The following is a 22,194-nucleotide window of genomic DNA, read 5'->3' on the forward strand; positions in this document are numbered from 1 at the left end:
CTTTGCTGGATTCTCTCTCAGCATGTCTGGTCACTTTCAAAGATCCATTCTGGTGTCTCTGTCTGTCTTGAAAGCTCCAATTGAACTTCCATCTACAGCTTTTGGGAGAAGTGAATTTCCGTTTTGTTCACATTTCAAGATTATCTAGAGCACTACATTTTTAAACATTGGATGGTAAGTAGACCACACATTAACTATACACATTGGGGAAGATCTTCCGGAGACACAAGATGGCTGCAGATGCTGGAATCTGAAACAATGAACAATCTGCTGGAGGAACTCAGCAGGTCGAGCAGCATCTGTGGGGGGAAAGGAATTGTTGACATTTTTAGGTCAAAACTGTCCTGCTGTAAGGATTTGATCCAAAACATTAACAGTTCCCGCCCCTCCACTGAAGCTGCTTGGCCCTCTGAGTTTCTCCGGCAGATTGTTTATTGCTTGGGGAATGATTTTCTGCCTGGCATCATCCCCTCTCCTGGGACATGCACATCCCTCTACATTAGTTCGGTTGCCAGGAACTAGCTTGGGTATAAGTCAGCAGCAGCATTTTCCATGCTTCCAACTATCCTAGAGATACACAAATGTACTCTTCATGGAGTTCAACAGCCCAGTGCACAGACTTCCCAATTCTGAGGCATGAAATCGGTCCACATAGCCTGGGATCGTACAGCAGTAGCATTGAAACAAAGTAGATTGTCGGGCTGTTTAAAGAACAGTAAGTAGAACTTTTTTATTTCATTTCATTAAGAGTTTAAATGCTTTTTAATGAATTTGAGGTGTGTGTTTCATTTCTTCTAAATTTTCTTAACATTATTCTGACTTTTTAATGGCTTCCAGAAGTTTCAGAAATTTTGTTAATGTTAAATATTTTGGAATTTCAGTAGCAGCCTTAACACTGGTTAGGGAGGGTGAACTGGGCCTCGTGAGCTATGACCCCTCCTGGTGGGTGCCACTGGATGCTTGCACTGTGAGCAGGGTCATGCTAGAAGCAATAGCCTACAACAAATCTGGCAACATTGGAGGACAGGAAGATCCTCCCCAGAAAATATGCACCATAGTTGATATGTAACATCAAACCAATTGTCAAATAAAATCATTTATCTATAGTGTCCTTATATTGATTACAGAACAGGGTTTTTTCTCGCAGCCTTAATTTTCCTCAGGCTACCATTGGATAGCAACGAAAATTGGCACATTTTCTTCAACAGGTGGCCATTATTTTTATTGGCCTTTTGTCCTATAGGACGGAGAATACAGCCTGTGCCTTATCTTTGGGGAATTGAAACAAACCTCCTGCCCTGTCACTGGCATGTGTATTTTAAACACTTTAGCATACACCTGTTGTTTCATGATGATTTCATTGCATAATGGACTAATGTCATGAGGCAAATCTATTGTGCCTGAGCAGCAGCCAATTTATTGGCACTCACTTCCTTCCAACGGCCAAGACCTTGCATGTGAGTACCAGGAACCTTTATTAATGTAAGCTGAGTATGTTAGCAGAGTACATAGGAAGCAGATGAAGTAAATATTGTTCACAATACTGCAAGATTATAAAACTGGTTGTAATAGACTTTTCCAACAAGAAAACAAATCTTACTATTTTCTTTTACGGCCTTAGTCCAAGACAAGGCAGCCAGCAAAGTAGCTTTGCTATAATCATCTGTAATGCATAGAATCAACAGACGAAGAATTATTATAGTCACTTTATAAAGCAGATTGTGAAGCTTGCTATTTGAAGGATACACCATGGGATCTTTTCAAAGCTCAAAGTAAATTTTATTATTAAAGTACATAAATGTCACCATATACAACCCTGAGATTCATTTTCCTGTGGGCATACTCAGCAAATCTATAGAATAGTAACTATAACAGGAGCAATGAAAGATCAACCAGAGTGCAGAGACAACAAATTGTGCGAATACAAATACGTATAAATAAACAGCATAAATAACAAGAACATGAAATAACAAAATAAAGAGTCCTTAAAATGAGTTTATTGGTTGTGGGAACATGTCAATGATGGGGCAAGTGAGTGTAGTTATCCCCTTTGTTCAAGAGCCTGATGATAACTGTTCTCAAACTTGGCGGCACGAGTCTTGAGGGTCTTGTACCTTCTACCTGATGGTAGCAGCAAGAAAAGAGCGTGGCCTGGGTGGTGGGGATCTCTGAAGATGGATGCTGCTTTCCTATGACAGCATTTCATGTAGATGTGCTCAATGGATGGGAGGGTTTTCCCATGAAGTACTGGGCCAAATCCGCTACCTTTTGTAGGATTTTCTGTTCAAAGGCATTGGTGTTTCAATAACAGGCTGAGATACAGCCAGTGAATACACTGTCCACTGCACATCTATAGAAGTTTCTAAAAATTTTATATGTCATGCTGGATCTCTGAGTAAGTTTGTGGAGTACGTCCACAGACTTACTCAAAACATTAAGCATGGAAATAAATGTCACAAATCTAAAGGAACTTACTTGTGTACTCTCTCCCAAATTTTATATGGAAGCATTGAGGTTTATTGAATAGTTTAATAAAACAAATCTTCTGTGACAGTTGTCATCCTGATTTCGAAGAATTTTATTGCTTTTTTTCTGGTTACTTGCATAATTGGTCTGTTCTGAGATAAGGGAGCCCGCAAGCTACTCTCCGAGCCCCATTTCTGTAATTATTAGCTTGTCTACTTCTGGCCCTATTAAGGTAAGTGTATCTCTGGAGACGTCATGCTGAGTGTATGGACCGAGCAAGTCTGTGTGCTTGAGGCCTCTGGGGCCTGATCAGATAAAGGCACCTCTCCCAAAGGTCTGGTTACACAACAAAGCAGTCTGCTTCATAGGCAAATGTGTGCGAATTTTCTCAGTGTGGTTACAGTCCATCACAGTCACATTGCCATTGTGCTGCGCAGTTTCTCATTCCAGTTTTCAATATTAGCACCAGAAGTTACTTTTGGATGTATTGGGACTGCAAAGGCAGATGGATGAGTCAGTCTGTATAGTGGAAAGTTAAAACAACTGTACCTTTGAAGCTGGGTGACTGAGATGAAGAAACCCTCTGATCATGTGAGAAAAGCAATGACTAACAAACAGAAGAGTGTATTTAAGACAAGGTAGATCATTGCGAGAGGAGAGATTCATTCTAATGGTTCCTGACCTTCTGTAGCCTGAGTTGTTTGGCAAAGTCCTTTGAAGTTTAATGGAGCACTGCATTTGTTTTACTGGTGTATTTTAGTTTTCTAAAATAACTGTGCTTCACTCTGTCAGAAACATAACCAAATGATGTCTCAGTTCAAATCACAGGGTGAAAGAAAGGCAATTCACTATTATGACCACAAATATTAGAGCAAGAAGACAGCAATATTATATAATATCTGAAATGCATAACAAGTCACTGGTTTCTTTAAAAATACTATTTCAGATAAAGCTTTTCCCAATTGTAATGAAGGTGAGAAGGTTTTTTATTACAATGCAGTGAAATCATTAACAGATCATTTATAAAATAGTCTTAATTTTATTGTACTTCCTGTGTGTAAATAAACCCCAAAGAGCATCAATCTTTTATTCCAGGAAGAAGCAGAGGCACATTTTCACTTCCAAGGGACATTTTAGATAATTATTCTCATTTGCAATTGATATTGTTTATCAAGAATCAGAATCAGATTTAATATCATCGGCATATATCGTGAAATTTGTTAAATTTGTGGCAGTAGTACAATGTGATACATGATAAATATAGAAAAAACTGAATTACAGTAAGTGTGTGTATATATATATATATATATATATATATATATATATTAGTTAAGCTAAAATTAGAGCAAAAACAGAAATTTTAGTAAGAGTGAAGTAGTGTTCATGGGTTCAATGTCCATTTAGAAATCAGGTGGCAGAAGGGAAGAAGCTGTTCCTGAATCGCTGAGTGCGTACCTTCAGAATTCTGTAACTCCTTCATGATGGCACCAATGAGAAGAGGGCATGTCCTGGGTGCTGGGGGTCCTTAATGATGGACGCTGCCTTCCTGAGTCACCACTCAGATGTTTTGGATACTACGGAGGCTAGTATCCATGATGGAGCTGACTAATATTACAACTTTCTGGAACTTACTTCAATCTTGTACAGTAGCCCCCCTCCCCCATACCAAGCAGTGACACAGTCAGTCAGAATGCTCTCCATGGTATATCTATAGAAGTTTTTGAATGTTTCGGGTGACATATCAAATCTCCTCAAACCCCTAATGAAATATTGCCACTGTCTGGCCTTCTTTATAGCTGCATCGATATGTTGGGACCAGGTTAGGTCCTCAGAGATCTTGACACCTGGGAACTTAAATTGCTCACTCTCTCCACTTCTGATCCCTCTGTGAGGATAGATTTGTTTTCCCTTCTCTTAACCTTTTTGAAGTCCACAATCTGTTCTTTAGTCTTGCTTACATGGAGTGCAAGGTTATTGCCATGACACCACCCAACTAGCTAGTATATCTCACTCCAATACACCCTCTCAACACCATCTGAGATTCTGCCAACAATGTTTGTCTCATAAAGTATCATCAAGTTGTGTCATAATATAATGGTTGTATTAAGGTGCCTCACACAACATTTTATGGGCTCCAACTTCATAGTTCCCCTACCCTGTAATGCCCATTGCTACCTCCTCCCCAAGATTGACAAGCCTAACTGCCTCAGTAGGCCCATAATTTCTGCCTGCTCCGGCCACACTGAACTTGTGTGCAGTTATCTCAGTTTGATTTTGTTCCCCACTTCTCAGCTACATCTCTGACACTTAGCATGCTCTTCATCACTTCAAGAATTTTTCGTTCCCTGACCTGACCATTTTGTTTTCACCATGATCATGCAGTACTTGTACACTTCTGCCACCCATCGGGAAGGCATTTATGCTGTCTGTTTCTTTCTTGACAACAGGCTTGACCGATTTCCCTCTGCCACCACCCTCCCCTGTCTGGCAGAACTGGTACTTGCCCTCAGCAACTTCTTTTTCAGTTCCTCCCATTTTCTCCAAACCAAAGGTGTAACCATGGCACTCACTTGGGCCCCAGCTATACCTGCATTTTTGTCAGCTACATGGAACACTGCCGAAGTCTTCCTACGCTACGTCAACAACTGCATTGGTGCTGCTTCCTGCACCCACACTGAACATGTCAAAATTTTATTAACCTTGCCTCCTACTTCCACATTGCCCTTAAATTTACTTGATCCATCTATAACACCTCATTCCTTTCTTGATCGCTCTATCTCCAACTCTGGAGACAGATTATCTACCAACATCTTTTGCAAACCCACTGACTCCCACATTTACCTTGATTACATTTCTTCGCACCCCATCACTTGTAAGAATGTTTTTCCCTTATCTCAGTTCCTACACCTTTACCACATCTGTTCTCAGTATGAGGCTTTCCACTCCAGGATATCTATCCTCTTATTTTCAGAAAATGGGGTTTCCCTTCCACCATTGTCAATGCTACCCTCACCCATATATCTCTTCCATTTCCCACCCCAGCATTGTTCTCATCTACCATCCCACAAGCCTCTGCAATCAACACATCATTTTTTCTCAATTTCTGCCACCTTCAATGGGATCTTACCACCAAGCACATCTTATCCTCTCCAACTCTGGTTTCTGCAGGGTCACTCTCCGTGACTCTCTTCTCTACTCGTCCCTCCTCAATAAGGTCCCTCTTGGCACTTATCCCTGCAAGAAGGATGTGGTACACCTCCTCTCTCACCATCATTTAAGGCACCAAACAAGTGAGGTAGCACTTCACATGCGAATTTATCAGCATCATCTATTGCATCCCGTGCTCATGGTGCAGCCTTCTCTACATTGGTGAAACCTGATGCAGATTGGGAGACCGCTTCATTGTGCACTTTCACTCCATCTGCCACAACGGGCAAGATCTCAATTCCACTTACCGTTCCCCCACCGACAAATCTGTCCACAGCCTCCTCAAGTGCCATGTTATGCCGGTTGGAGAAGAAACATGTCATAGTCTATCTTAGTATCTCCAACCAATCAGCATCAATATCAAATTCTCTAATTTCCAGTAGCTGCTTTCCCCACTTTGTTTTCCCTCATTCCAGTGGCCCTCTCACCCCTTCTCTTCTTCTCCCTTGCTCCTTCCAACTTGCCTATTGCCACCCTCTAGTTCCTCCCCTCCTTCCCTTTATTCCTTGGGCTGTTGTCTTCTCCTATCATATTAGTCTTCTTCAGCCCTTTGCCTCTTCCACCTTTCACCTCCCATCCCTTTCACCATACCCACCCCCCACCTATCTTCTCCTCTCACCTAGACCAAATCTATTCCCTGAATTTTTATTCTGGCTTCTGCCCTGTTCCTTTCCAATCCTGATGAGGGGTCTTGGCCCAAAATGTCGATTGTTCATTTCCCTCCATAGATGCTGCCTGGCCTGTGGAGTTCCTCCTGTGTGTCATTCATAAGCTGTGACAAGTTTCAATGTTGACTATGTGGTGTATAGTATAGTCTTGCTTGATACCAACCTGCACTGAGACTGGGAACAGGGAAACTAGAGACTGCAGATGGTGGATGCTGAAATTGTGAATTGTGAATATTGGTTGAATCATGGCTTCTATGTCATCATGTGGCAAAAATTTGTTGAGGGCAAATTTCTGTAGGTAGCCAAATTTGAGCAGGGTCCTTCATAACATGGTCTGAATGGTTCATACTTGTCCTTTTTTTTTGTCTCGCAAACACTTTTGACTCTTTAGCAGATTCAAAAAATATGACTATTTATACTGATTGGTTTTGCTCTCTGCAGTTCACATGTTATTCCTCTGGGTGGATGCTGAACCACAGGGTGGTTCTGCAGCTCACATGCATGTCTGTTGTTGCTCTGGGTGGATGCTGAACCACAGGGTGGTTCTGCAGACATTGAGAGGAGGAAGTTGAGGGGAGTTTACTATGACTTTTCCTGCACTTCTGTAGGTTCCCCACCTGGATTTATGTTGTTTTGTGAAGATCTGTTGCCCCCTGTCACACTCTCCTCTTCCCACCCAGGCATACTCACACTCCACTCATTCACTTCTTCCTGCTGGGGTCACAGAAGGTGATGCGAAGAGCGACCCTCACTAATTTCTCTCCCGTCTAGCCATTGTGGTGGCTTTCAGTATCATTTTCAGTGAAGCTACTTATCTCATTGGTGAGCAACACACATCAAAGTTGCTGGTGAACGCAGCAGGCCAGGCAGCATCTCTAGGAAGAGGTACAGTCGACGTTTCAGGCCAAGACCCTTCATCAGGACTAACTGAAAGAAGAGCTAGTAAGAGATTTGAAAGTGGGAGGGGGAGATCCAAAATGATAGGAGAAGGCAGGAGGTGGAGGGATGGAGCCAAGAGCTGGACAGGTGACTGGCAAAAGGGATATGAGAGGATCATGGGACAGGAGGTCCGGGAAGAAAGACAAGAGGGGAGGGGAAATAATTATCAATAGCATAATATATGTTTGAATATTATGATTAATTCACAGTCTCATTTTGCATTCTCAGGCAATTATTTTCCCTCTTTATTTACAGTGGCTATTTTGAAGTGTGATTATGCTTCAAGTTACTGCAGCTTTTAACCCACACTGGTTGGGCTCAGATACAATTGGTCCAAGTAAAGATGACAGAATCGTTCAAACCTGGGCTACCTCAGACCAAGAGATTGTGTACTAAACTGCTTCCTGGGATCCCCATTGCTATCTTCCATCCAAACATTTGGGCTTGAACCAATACTTTGTTCAATAAACAAGCTAAATTTAGATTCTGTTATGTTCCCTTGAGATAAGTGGAACATTTCAATACATTTACATTTGTCATCAGTAAACACTCAAGCGTTATGACTAAATTAATGTGGCAGAAGTAGATATGCAGATCTTATACAGTAACACACACAAAATGCCAGAGGAACTCAGCAGGTCAGGCAGCGTCTATGGGAATGAATAAACAGCCGACGTTTGGATCCAAGACCCTTCTTCAGGACTGGAAAGGAAGAGTGTAGCACTAGAAACTGTTTGCACATCTTTAGACCGATCCATGTTTTTCTTCAATATTAAGTTGATAGGATTTCACAAATCCTGGCCCATTTTATCTTCAGCTAGGAATAGAAATCAGGCAAAGTTTCTGCTGCTTGTAGTCAATAAACTGTGCTGAAAGTATATATTGCTGTGGGACATTGAGCAAGGACTGGTAGGGCGCAGTAACAATTGGCTTGCACCTGCAGTCAAATAAGCCATTATATTGATCATAGTTAGAGTGTCACTGAGTTCAGCGACCAACCATTGAATATGATCTCAGCACAGAGTCAATAACCAGTGATATTGGTGAGGAATAAATGTTTGTCACATTGTCTACTCTCCTGGAAAAACAAGAAATTCAGAAACTGTCAAAACACCTCTACAAACCCTTCCGAGAATTTCTCAGAGACAAAAATACCTTTTAACTCCTAAATAGCTGAGCCTAGATAAAGCGTAACTTTATTTGTTCGTCTGTGTAAACAGTTCCTTCCCCGCTCCCTCCCCCCAACTTTATGGAAATCAACAGAATTACCTAACTGCAACTATTTGTAACAAAGAAGAGCACTAATAGAAAAGTAGCGAGCCTATCATGTAGGAGAAAATAATGGCCGATCGAAAATTATTCTTTCTCCACAATGCAGTAAATAGCTACGTTTCTTAAATCATTTCAATGCAATATTTGGAGAACAATCTTATAAAAATTATCAGCATTGTTTTTTCTCTGTGGACCTACCCACCCCCCCCCCCCCCCAAGGTACAGGATTCTGTCTTTCCGTTTTCTATGTTCTTTGTTCCTATTTTACCGCCTTCCTAAGATTTTTTAAAAATCATATATCCGCAAAACGCATTCTAGCCCAATACAGTATTTATCAATTTGCTGGGAACCAATTCCCTCCTTTTGCTTGGGTTTGGATTTTGGTACTGTCGTGGTTTTGAAACAGTTTACTGGTGCAAATTGTAGAAGAAAAACCTTGCATCTCTTAAGATACATCAGAGCATAGATTACTTTGAAGTGTATTCACTGCACTGCCTGCACATTTATCAGAAGTAGTGATTCGTGTTTGTTTTTTTTAAACCGAAGCAAGAGACAAACGATACTCAAAACGCTTCCTTTCACGCAAACCAGTTACACAGAAAATGCTCACTATATGAATAATCTTTAGTAACTAGAGTGCATTCATTAGATAGCGCATGGTTATTGTATGCATCCACAAATATAGTAGTTAACGCTGTAGATATAAGTCTTGTTTTTATTTATTTCGATAGCATTCTTTCGAAATCTTATATAGAAAAGTTGCGTTTTGTTGCTCTTTATAGGGGAAATCAAAGCCTCAAAATAGGTGAATAATTTGATTTATTTTAACTTTGAAAGCAGCAGCCCGACTGAAACAGTTTTGTGTCATTTTTTTAAAAAATGCCGACCGGCTGTGGATATTTAGCGGGGTGATAAATGGTGCTTTGCGGCTCAGTTTTAAAGGCTTGTCTAGTCTATATTTGGATGGTATTTTATTGTATTACTGACTGGCTCAGATATCCGAAAGGCTTCCATACATCACATTTATACACCATGAATTATCGGACCTATTTCACAAGCCCGCGGTTTATAAACTGTTCGGCGGTTTTTAAACCCAAGGCGAATCTGGCCGCGTCCTGACCAGGAAGAAAACTAAATTCAACTTGATTTTTTAAAAAAAAGAATAGCCTTTCATAAATGATAGCTAGAGTTCAGGAACGATACAAATGAAATTTGATGCAACCACAACCTGAATCATTTCGAAACAATCTGCCTACACTGTCGATATAAGGCTAAACGTAGTGCAACTTCTATACACACGAATAACACCGGAGAGTAATTGACATCTCTCTGCGGGGATGGACGGGCGCCGGGACTTTGCTGGATGTTTTGAGCGGAGATGTTTATTCTGAGGCTTTCGGTAAACTTTTAAGTTCGCACCGATATCAAGTTGCACCTTCAGTTCTGGGTTACGCAGAGGCCGAGTGAAAAGGATAATAACAATACAAGGTATATTTAACGAGTCGGAGTGCATCGCGAGTTTAATCATTCTCCCGGGGACACTTAGTCAACTGTTGCGGATACCTTATGAGAATTTTAGGGGGAAGGAGAAGCAACCTGTTTAAATCTTTTATTAAGGCAAGGAAATTACTTCACAACTGGAAGGGACACGTTCAGCTCTTTTAGGATGAAGTGTCTTAATGCAACTTGTAACCTTCGCTTGCAGTTCACATTTATTAGCACTACGCTAGCGGGGCTGATCCGCCAGGAGTTAGGAGAACTTCGGCTCGCAGTACCGTTTCGAGCGGGTGTCTAGTATTTTTTTTATTTTGCTAATAATATCCCAGTTTCGCTCTTCATCTGATATAACCGTTTGTTTGTTTCAGCTAACCGAGCTGTGCAGGTCGGTGAAGGACGACGCCCTGACAGTGCTTTCGGCTTTCAACATCCCCTCGGTGACAGTCCACGCTCCGATAGCCGGAATAGCCAACCCCCGGGCAACCTGGGCTTTCTATCCCAAACCTCACTTGGATCGCCCCGGCTTCGTCAAAGCCCGCGCCAAACTATAAATCCTGCCGCAGTTGCAGGACCGTGTTAACCATGGCGTTTAATCTATGCTACTTCAAGATCACGGAACCAATAACTACTATCGTTTTGTGTTGGGCAAAGTAGCATGAAATTTATTGAATTTCACGGAAACGGACATTACATTACCGAAAAAATCGATATATATTGGGAATGAATATATAGATATATATATGTATATATACATATCAAAATAAAGACATTTTCATTCCAAACGGGTCAGTTGTATTTTTTGTTCCCTACTCTTGTTGTCGTGCGGGTTTTGACTTGGCTGGCTCGTGTGGGTGGACAGCGCTACTTTCTCAGTTGATAACTATCTCTTTCAGACCGAAAGTCTCTCTTGAATATAAACCAAAAAAAAAACACCTCCTCTGCGCAAGAACCGATCTACAGACAAGCATTCAGAAGGAAAGACTTTATAGGAATGAGCAGAAGGCTTCAAATAGTTTTTTTAAATTCTCTTTTTGAAAATGAAACTTGCGGTTTTGTTCAAATGTATCGATATTTTTTCTTCTTTCGGTGTCTACAAAATTTCAAGGCATCTCGTATGATTGCTATAGACACGGTATTATATTCGTTTAGTGATTTGTTGTTGTTGGTCAGTTCCCTGCTGAGGTCCGACTCGCAAGCCATTTCACTGTACCGCATATTGGAAGTAAAAAGGCGTTTATACGTAAGTACTAACCACAGTGCTGGAATTACCGAGTTAAACAGGAGCACAACGAAATGTCGCTATTAATTTTATGTACACAAATATTCTCCACAATAACTAACTTCAATTGTATTGAGTAATTTCCACCGCGCGAATTCTGAGTGGTATACTTCGTATACAAAGAAATAAAGCATAATCGCAAACCGTCGTTTCCTACAAATATAATAAACAGAATCCCATTCTCTCTTCCAGGGATGAGGGCTTAAAAACAGTGTAGGATTTTCATACATGGTAATTGCTAAATGTACTAACTTTAAATAACTATATTCATTTAGCATTTTCTGTCTTTTTGTTCTATTGCACTTTTTAAAATATATTGCTCAGATTTCCATCCATGGTCAATGTTTCACATCAGGAGTGTCCGCCGCTCTCAGTTTAAAGGGTTATTTGTGAAAAGATTCTAGTCGAGGGGGAAGATTAGCGGCGGCATTTTGGCTCTCTAGAAATACTTGTGAGTTGACTCGTCGGATCTAATACCTTGCCTTCAAAATTCCGATAATGACCAGCATCCTATCTAAAATTCCCCCACCTAAAAAGCCATTTTTCAATTTTAACTTGGCGATGACAAAGTAATGGAAGAAATCCTCCCACCCGATCAACCTACGGGCCATTGCTATTTGATTAATTGCAAACATCCTATGAAGCCAAAGAGCGCATCTTTATTGACATGACAAAGCGCTGATTTCTCCACTGTATTAATCATTAATGTTCCCCGCCTGGTTTCAGTCCTATTCGTTTTTTTTCCCTGAGATCAATTTGCCGGAGCTCACCTCAATTAATAACTCCCGATCGATTTAAATTTAATCGTGTCTCGTGAAAGTACCGATCCACGCACCAAACCCAAGGGTCTCCTTAAGTTTCAAATGTCTGAGCTTCCTTGCACCCTTCCCCTTAGACCGGGTTGTGCCTTCTTTTTGACCCTCTCTCCACATTCAAGGTTAAAGGCGTTACTTTTTTTTTGTTTAGGAAACGAGTCTCAGTTTAAGTCTTTGGGTTTATTAACCACCCACCCACTCCAAGATCCCCCGCTACCGTACACTGCCTAGAATTCTTCTGAACTTTTTTTTATTACTACGAGTAGTGTTCTGCTATCAAACTCATCTCCTGGAGGTGTCCTGAACCCATCTACTGTATTTTCCCATGCGCACGGAAACTACTGGCTCCCTGCTGCGCTATACAATAGTTCAGAAATATCAACGCTAAAATCAAAAAAAAGTTCATAAAATTATATATACATCGATCGTTTCCTGGACTTGTCTCCGTAGGTGGGTGTTCAGTTCCTCAACTGACAGCCTTTCCATATCTCCACCAACAACCCTGCCCCCTTCCACCCAACCCTCCGACATAAATAAATCCAAAACGTCTAGCTATCCAAAATCTGTCCTGACCTGTCCCCTTCTTAAAGGCGCAGCTTGGTTTTAAGTATTATATAAATTAGTGCGTACAAGCATATGTGTGTATTATGTTCAGCCTCTCACTGGGCGTGACCGGGGGGGTGGGTGGGGGGGGGGAGGCGGCAGAGGAAGGAGGAGAGTCGGCTCATTGGAGCATTGCTGATACCCGAGGCGATCAGTGCCGCACTCGCACACACATACACGCACACGCACACACCCGCGGCAGTCGCTGTAAAGTGATCTCAAGTCTACGAGCCTTCGTGAGTTTGAAAACAAAGACGAATGAGAAACTCAAACTAGCAGGTGAGCCAACTTGCTGCCAGGAGCAGCCGGGTACTTTTATCTATGCATTCGCTTCAGACTGGCGGGGTGAGAAAGAAAATCATTTTCGGTAAAAAAAATACGACGCCGTACAGAAATAGGATTGTGTGAAAACTGCTGTTAGAATTTATTCGGATGCCTTTCATCCTTTGCGGACTTTGATCATTTAAAAAATAGGGTAATGTTTTGATTGGCGTAATGAGTGCAGCTTTTGGAGAGGGATGGGGGCGGACTTGTGCCTGTTTATTGTCCAGCGACTGCAAAATTCGCTGTACGGCAGAATAACAAAACCACATGCGGTTTACGTAGGCGACAGACCAAAAGTTGGAGAGTCGGGACTCTTTCTTCACACGCACCTATAAGTCTATGTCCACACTGCTAGATATAATTTAATAACACTTGCATAAAGCCGCTGTAGGCGCAATAACGCCTTGTGACTTTTTAATTGTCTTTTGAACTCACAGTGCGTTTAAACTCTGAATCACTCCCGCTTCAAGTAAAATTATTTTAAGCCTAACTTCCCCGTTTGCTTTTGAACTGCGATTGAAATATTGTCACTAAAACCATTTGTTTGTGTTTGGTTAATTGCGGTGTCCAAGTATGCGCGTTAACAATGCACACTGAAAAATCAGGATTTACGTTGTCATTCCCAGCGTCGTTATTGCCTGGATGAGAGAGAAGTGAGAAAAGGAAATCTGAATTTGGTGTTTTAAGAACTTTATTAAAATATTGGAAATTGACGAATTTTGATTAGATTGAAGCGAGGATGGATTTAGTATAACAATGCGTATCATGTATAGTCATGTTGAATGCCGGGTTATGGGCGTTGACGCTGTTTGGAGTAAACTCGCTGCAGTTAGGCAGCGCCGCAAACTGACTTTCTCTCTCTCGCGCTCTCTCTCTCTCTTTCTCTCGTTTCGTTGTGTGCGCCCCATGACCCCGTGAGTCCCGCGAGCTCGTTTTGCGCATGTGACAGAGCGTAGTGTGTAAACAAGCAACAAAAAAAAAGGAATGCGTGCGGCCAATGGCGAGCGCCAGCATCACGCCCCCGGGGCTCGCGCTGCCGGCCGGTTTGTGCGGCGCGCCGGGCCGGGCGCTGATTGGTCCGCCAGCGCCCGCCGCCGTCCCAGACCTGTCAATCAAACGCCGCTCTCGGGGAGAGCAGCGCTGGCCCCAGCGTGCTGTTTTGGAGAGATTGCGGTCTCTCCGGAGGCGTCTGAAACTCGCAGACCAGACGACTGACGTGTACTGATCTCTGGGATCAGAGTGTCTTACGTTAGTTTGAATCGTTACCCCTTCCCCTCAAAATCAAGCCTCTAACAATGTGCACAGAACGCCGAACTAATCTCTACTGTAATAGGACTGGAAGAGGTTGTTACAGTTGCGACGTTATGCGTTACAGAAGGTAGGTTTAAGAACAGATTTTTCGAGGGGCGTGAAGGAGGAACGTTGTTGCATTGCTCGGTTTGAATGTTCGGGGACATTTGAGCATCGGAGTGCTGTGGCAGCGCGGGGTCAGAGAGCGGCGCACAGGCCGTGTTTGTTGACAGTGTGGAAGCTTGTGACGCATTTGCTGGAGCCGCTGCCAGTTCCCGAAAACGCTGAGCTCAGCGCTTTGGCGAGAACAATGGGATCCGTAGTAAGGAAAAGCACCCGCTGCGGGTGCTCCCTCGCATCTATTGCGCTGAGATTTCATCAGCACAGCGGGACAGGCAATGTTCCTGCCGGAGGAAGAGATTTCGCTTCAAAATTTCTTGAATTGCAGAAAGCGAACAGTCCCCCCACCCCACCCCATGGCCTGCGACAGTCAACACTGAGTTTTGAAGTTAGTTAAATTAATTAAAAGGTAATAAATACCACTTTGAAAAGTAACGTTACTTAACGCATGTTGCAAATTAGCAGGGAATGGACTATTGCTGCAGATGTGGACGTGCCTTGTAACTCCTTAACCACAACAGCTAGGATTTATATTTCATTCCGTTTTAACTCAAGTTCAGCTTTTCATTTGTTGTGATTTGTGATCCGGTCTGATCCGCGAAGAGTCATTTGCGTCAAACGCAGAATAACATACATAGATCTCCATCGTGCATTTTTTCGGAAACTAATGTTTATGTAGGGATAATGTTGCCGGACGCGAGTGGAAGGGAATTCTGCAGATTTATATTCTGCGAGAAAGTTAATTCGACCGGAGGGACCATTATGTAAACATGGCGAATGATACTGAGGACACGGCTTGTCAGGAGCGGGACATCATATTCTCTTTAACTGTAGACAACGTCTATATTTGTGCAACACACATCAAAGTTGCTGGTGAACGCAGCAGGCCAGGCAGCATCTGTCCTGACGAAGGGTCTCGGCCTGAAACGTCGACTGTACCTCTTCCTAGAGATGCTGCCTGGCCTGCTGCGTTCACCAGCAACTTTGATGTGTGTTGCTTGAATTTCCAGCATCTGCAGAATTCCTGTTGTTTGCGTCTATATTTGTGGATGTTTTCAACTTTTATTTGGATCTTGCTGACTTTTATTAAGTCTGGAATACTTTTAATACATTTTCTTCATTTCTGGCCTATTTCTGAAGGGCCTGTTCCGGTGCTCCACGTTTTTAAAAAAAAATTTAAAAACCTTAAAAGTTATTGGGAATAATTATGTAATAATAAAACTACAAGAAACAACACAACATAAATACTTAAAACCACGGAGATCGAGTAAGCGGAGAAACCAGGGAAGAGTAGTGGAGCAGGACACTTCAGAAGAGATGGACAACTTCCGAGGCTATCATGTTCCGATCTGTAAATCACTAAGTTGTTCAATAGGTGGGTGTTTTCACTCTAAAACCAGGTGGTGCTGGCTGTTAAAGATTTGTGTTTGCCAAGCAACTTTTGAGACCTTATGGTTAAAATACTTTGGGCATCCGTTAGTCTTGCCTGGAATGTCTTCACTCTCCAGGAGGCCTGGGCAAGGTTGTATGGAAGACTAGCAGTTGCCTATGCTGGCAAGTCTCCCCTCTCCACCACACGGATGTTGCCCAAAGGAAGGGCATTAGGACCCATACAGCTTGGCACCAGTGTTGTAGCAGAGTAATGTGTGATTAAGTGCCTTGCTCAAGGACACAACACATGTTGCCTCTGCTGGGGCTCGAACTCACGACCTTCAGGTCGCTAGTCCAATGCCTTAACCACTTGGCCACGTGCCCACTGTTAAAATATAGTTTAATGAAAAATAGTTAAATGGCAATTCCCCAAAACTTAAGTTTAAGTTTGACCAAACTAACAAATCAGTGGCCTAAGGCATTCATTTGAAGCAATCTTGGCAAGTGTATACATTAAACTTGGCATCAGAATCAGCTGTAAATTAGTGCAGGAGCAGCTCTGATTTTCTCCCACCTGCTATCACTCTAATCCTAGCATGTTTAATCCTACCATTCTTTAACCTATGTGTAACGTCATTACCTAACCTGTTATGTTGACTCTGGTGTCCGTGTTAACTACAATTAATGGCTTCTGAAATAAAATGAGAATATGTCTTTTCCAAAAAAAAAGGGAATGGATGATATTTGTAATGCTGCACCTGTTCACAGACCAGAATATTTGAAAACTTCTGATCATAACTGTATGTGATATTTGTGGGTTTTGAAACAAAAATTGAAAAAATTATTCTGAATTGTCAAGTTGCTCAGAGAAATTAAGTTGACGGTTCTTCTCTCTTAATGTGTGTGTGTCTCTTAGTGGAATCAAAAATAGCCCATTCCAGTCCAAAAGATTTAAGATTGTTTAGTATCATAAACAACAGGAATTCTGCAGATGCTGGAAATTCAAGCAACACACATCAAAGTTGCTGGTGAACACAGCAGGCCAAGCAGCATCTGTAGGAAGAGGTGCAGTCGACGTTTCAGGCCGAGACCCTTCGTCAGGACTAACTGAAGGAGCAGTGAGTAAGGGATTTGAAAGTTGGAGGGGGAGGGGGAGATCCAAAATGATAGGAGAAGACAGGAGGGGGAGGGATAGAGCCAAGAGCTGGACAGGTGATAGGCAAAAGGGGATACGAGAGGATCATGGGACAGGAGGTCCGGGAAGAAAGAAAGACTCTGGTGACCCAGAGGATGGGCAAGAGGTATATTCAGAGGGACAGAGGGAGAAAAAGGAGAGTGAGAGAAAGAATGTGTGCATAAAAATGAGTAACAGATGGGGTACGAGGGGGAGGTGGGGCCTTAGCGGAAGTTAGAGAAGTCGATGTTCATGCCATCAGGTTGGAGGCTACCCAGACTGAATATAAGGTGTTGTTCCTCCAACCTGAGTGTGGCTTCATCTTTACAGTAGAGGAGGCCGTGGATAGACATGTCAGAATGGGAATGGGATGTGGAATTAAAATGTGTGGCCACTGGGAGATCCTGCTTTCTCTGGCGGACAGAGCGTAGATGTTCAGCAAAGCGGTCTCCCAGTCTGCGTCGGGTCTCACCAATATATAAAAAGGGCCACATCGGGAGCACCGGACGCAGTATATCACCCCAGTCGACTCACAGGTGAAGTGTTGCCTCACCTGGAAGGACTGTCTGGGGCCCTGAATGGTGGTAAAGGAGGACGTGTAAGGGCACCCCACTAGGAATAGGGTTCCCCTGGTCCTCACCTCCCACCCCACCAGCCTCCGGGTCCAACATATTATTCACCCCACTAGGAATCGGGTTCCCCTGGTCCTCACCTACCACCCCACCAGCCTCCGGGTCCAACATATTATTCTCCGTAACTTCCACCACCTCCAACGGGATCCCACCACTAAACACATCTTTCCCTCCCCCCCCTCTCTCTGCATTCCACAGGGATCGCTCCCTACACAACTCCCTTGTCCGTTCGTCCCCCCCCATCCCTCCCCACTGATCTCCCTCCTGGCACTTATCCGTGTAAGCGGAACAAGTGCTACACATGCCCTTACACTTCCTCCCTTACCACCATTCAGGGCCCCAAACAGTCCTTCCAGGTGAGGCAACACTTCACCTGTGAGTCGACTGGGGTGATATACTGCGTCCGGTGCTCCCGATGTGGCCTTTTTTATATATTGGCGAGACCCGACGCAGACTGGGAGACCGCTTTGCTGAACATCTACGCTCTGTCTGCCAGAGAAAGCAGGATCTCCCAGTGGCCACACATTTTAATTCCACATCCCATTCCCATTCTGACATGTCTATCCACGGCCTCCTCTACTGTAAAGATGAAGCCACACTCAGGTTGGAGGAACAACACCTTATATTCCGTCTGGGTAGCCTCCAACCTGACGGCATGAACATCGACTTCTCTAACTTCTGCTAAGGCCCAACCTCCCTCTCGTACCCCATCTGTTACTCATTTTTATGCACACATTCTTTCTCTCACTCTCCTTTTTCTCCCTCTGTCCCTCTGAATATACCTCTTGCCCATCCTCTGGGTCCCCCCCCCCCCTTGTCTTTCTTCCCGGACCTCCTGTCCCATGATCCTCTCGTATTCCTTTTGCCTATCACCTGTCCAGCTCTTGGCTCCATCCCTCCCCCTCCTGTCTTCTCCTATCATTTTGGATCTTCCCCTCCCCCTCCAACTTTCAAATCCCTTACTCACTCTTCCTTCAGTCAGTCCTGACGAAGGGTCTCAGCCTGAAACGTCGACTGCACCTCTTCCTACAGATGCTGCCTGGCCTGCTGTGTTCACCAGCAACTTTGATGTGTGTTGCTTGTTTAATATCATTTTCAGTACACAAGTGTAAAGGAGAACAAAACTCGGGATCTGATGTGTACAAAACAACACAATATTATAAAGTACACAATTTAAAAAACAGTAAATGTAAAACATAGTTTATATATGTAGACTGATTAAAGTGATAGTGTCTGTACATAAGGTGACACACAGGAAATGAAGTATTGTGGTTAGGGGTGCGGAGGGGTGGGTTACTGGGTAGAGGTGTTAAACAGCCTTACTGCGTGGGGAAAGTAACTGTTTTTGAGTCTGGTGGTCCTGGTGTGGATGCTGTGTAGCCTCCTCCCTGATGGGAGTGGGACAAACAGTTCCTGAGCAGGCTGGGTGGGGTCCTTCGTCATGTTCGGCCGCTTTCTGGATATACACTATATGCCCTTGATGGTGGGTAGGCTGGTGTCGTGATGTGGTGGCCAGATTCGACTACCTGTTATAGAGCCTTCCTGTCCACCACAGTGCAGTTTCTGCACTGTGGAATGATGCAGCTTGGTAGGATGCTCTCTACTGCGTAAGTATTAATTCTTGCTTTCTTTCCTAAAACAGGGGAAGATGCAACCGTGTTCCGAGAAGTGAATGTGCATCCGACTGTGCCCAAACAACATTCACATTCCAAATTTAGCATGTCAAGAGGTGAGCTTTCTGATCAAGGGAATACCCCTACTAGCACACAGTGTGGAAGTGTTGAGTTCTCTTCAAACTTTGTTATGACGTGTCCACTCTTTAATACAAATATTTTGCGTGGACCACATTCCTCTGTTGCCCCATCACTACGATACTCCAGTAGGTTGTCCAGTGGATGCTATTCTGTTGACGCGGACACCGGACTGATGACCAAGCCCATGGGCTGTGACAAGTCCACGCAGACTCCAAGCCCGGCTTGCCAAGCCATCCACCATGCGCAGGTCGCCTTGGCACAGCTACAGCATTTGCAGAATTGTGGTAAGAGATTACTTATTTGGTCTTGCACAGAGAGGCAGGCAGAAATTCTGCTGAACTTAAAATCAGTGTTCAGATGAATGTCGCTGTTATTTCAAAATATCCTTTGTATTTACAGTGCTGTGTTCCTGAAATAATTTCTTGCAGCAGTTAGTGTCCGATTTGACTGACGTAATCTAAGTGGATGTTCATTTATAAAACAGGCACTGTAAAATAATCTGGTCTTTAAAAGTATACCCAACTAAATTATAGCTACTTATAAAGTTTAGTCATTGTTTTCAGCTAGAGAGGTGGTTGAGGTTTCAGTGTAGAACTTGGGCACAAGTAATAACTTATCAATTTGTTAGTATCTATGGAAAAGAGTAAACAGTTGACGTGCATTTTTGATCTTTACATCAATGGGACAATGAAAAAAAGATTTCAGTGTAGTCAAAATCAAAAGCAACACACACGAAACGCTGGAGGAATTCAGCAGGTCAGGCAGCACCTATGTTGTGGGCTGAGACCCTTCATCAGAACCTTTGTTTTTCCAGTGAGTGACTGTCAAACAGTGGAAAGAAAGATTGCAGTGAAGTCAAAATCAAGGTGAGGACTGTTTGTGCCATCTCATTCATTCATCTGCACTGCCTGTACCTTTGGCTGTTTTTGTCAGTAATTCCTCTGTTGTTGTAGATGATTAGACTTGATCTGTAATTAACGTTTGCAGTTTTTCAACTGTAATTGCAAAGGGAATAGATAATAAAGTACTTTGTTTACATAATTGGTTTGCAATTATAAAACATTGTTAAATTATAAATGAGTTGGATAAGTTGAAGGAAATGTCTTCAGGGCAACAATGATTAAATGATAGTAAATAAAGGGTTGGCTGGTTGTAAAGGTCTACCTTTGATTTTAAAAAAAGTGTCTGAATAATGCCATGTGTGTTTTGTAGGGTCTTAGTTTATTTCGCACAGATCATTTTTACTGGTCACTGCGCTCCCTTCAAATTACTGCTTGAGGCTTTTAATTGTTCATTCCCAACCGACACATTGGTTGTACACACCTGTTCTGCATTTCCATTATGGCTATATTGTAATGTTGATGCCCGAGGACAAATTTAAAGACAATCCTTGAAGTTGTCCAGACTGTTTGGAGTCACTGTTGGAATCACAGCCAATTTCATCAGTAATGAATTTGTCTATTAAAAGACAGAGGCTGGAAGTACATTGAATCTATTTTGCAGGACACTGAATACTCTTGCGTACTTAAAAGTTTGCTTAATGCAGACATCTATATGATTGATGAAATGTGAATGATAGTTTGTTATTATGACATCAACTGAATAAAGCACTGGACTAAAATGTGCAACTTCTTGCTGAACGGAAACACACTCATCTTTCACCCAGTTATTGAGAAGCATATAGAGCTTTGTTGCATCATTCTTTGGCTAGAATGAAGATGAGCCTAAAACAACTGACATGCAGGACTAATTTTATCCTGAAGCATGCCTTTTTGGCAATTGGTAAAGGCTGATGCTTTCTGAAATCATTTATACCCTGCCAATGCCAAATATTTTTGGCTGTTTGCATTTAATGTACTATGTGGCAAAAAAAGCACAACAGCGCTTCTTCCACCTCAGGCAACTGAAGAAGTTTGGCACGAGCCCCCAAATCCTCAAGATCTTCTATAGGGACACCATTGAGAGCATCCTCACTGGCTGTATCACAGCCTGGTACAGGAACTGCACCAACCTTGATCGCTGTGCACTGCAGAGAGTGGTACAGCCCAGTGCATCTGTGGACATGAACTTCCCTCCATTGAGAATATTCACAGCAGCACGTGCAGAAAGAAGGCCTGGAAGATCAGCAGGGATACCAGTCACCCAAACCAGGACTCAGCTGCTTCCACCTGGCAAACGGTATCGCAGCATTAAAGCCAGAGCCAACAGGCTACGGGACAGCTTCTTTCTGCAAGCCATCTGACTTATAAATTTACATGTTCGTACGTTGCGATGGAGTCATAACACAAACGATTTGGACTTCCTCACATTGTGGGATGGATGTAAGATTTAAATAATTCAGTTGAAATTGCATGTTTTGTATTATTTACTTGTGTCACAGTGATTTCTGTAACTGTAGTCAGCAAACAGTAAACTAATCACTTTAATGGTGATGAAGGCAAGTGATGAAGCCTTTCTTCAATTGAATTAATTAGTTTTTACTTTGAGACCCCTTCTTCAGGCTATCTGATATTTTTGTCTGGAGATTTATGGATAATATTACTTAGGGCTTTTTAAAATTCATCTTCAATATAAGTATTTTTGACCTCTGGAAACTCCATTAAGTTGTATTAATTAGTCAATAATGAAATATGTCTCTGACCACTAATCCTGGGCATGAGCTATAATAGAGTTGATGCTTAAGAAACTGCAGTTAAAGTCATTTTAACTGGGTTGCCTTACTGGGTTTCTCTGTTGTTCCTTTCAGTGCCTTTTGGTGCATCAGGTGACAGCCTTGCTGTTTC

General features: G+C 42.7%; 2 protein-coding genes across 2 annotated transcripts in view; both read left to right on the forward strand.

The window, feature by feature from the left end:
• Positions 1-10,800, forward strand: part of acoxl (acyl-CoA oxidase-like) — a 396,539-nt gene extending 385,739 nt beyond the window's left edge. The window contains exon 19 of the mRNA XM_072246892.1: positions 10,418-10,800. Coding sequence (XP_072102993.1) covers positions 10,418-10,600 — 183 coding nt within the window. The 3' untranslated portion in view covers positions 10,601-10,800. The remainder of the gene's footprint in view (positions 1-10,417) is intronic.
• A 2,086-nt stretch (positions 10,801-12,886) lies between these two features.
• The window catches only part of bcl2l11 (BCL2 like 11), a 47,088-nt gene continuing 37,780 nt past the window's right edge, over positions 12,887-22,194 (forward strand). Inside the window, exons 1-2 of the mRNA XM_072246912.1 lie at positions 12,887-13,025; positions 19,300-19,695. Of these exons, the coding sequence (XP_072103013.1) occupies positions 19,377-19,695 (319 nt within the window). The 5' untranslated portion in view covers positions 12,887-13,025; positions 19,300-19,376. The remainder of the gene's footprint in view (positions 13,026-19,299; positions 19,696-22,194) is intronic.

The sequence above is a fragment of the Mobula birostris genome, chromosome 2, assembly GCF_030028105.1.
Source record: "Mobula birostris isolate sMobBir1 chromosome 2, sMobBir1.hap1, whole genome shotgun sequence".
Classification (NCBI taxonomy): domain Eukaryota; kingdom Metazoa; phylum Chordata; class Chondrichthyes; order Myliobatiformes; family Myliobatidae; genus Mobula; species Mobula birostris.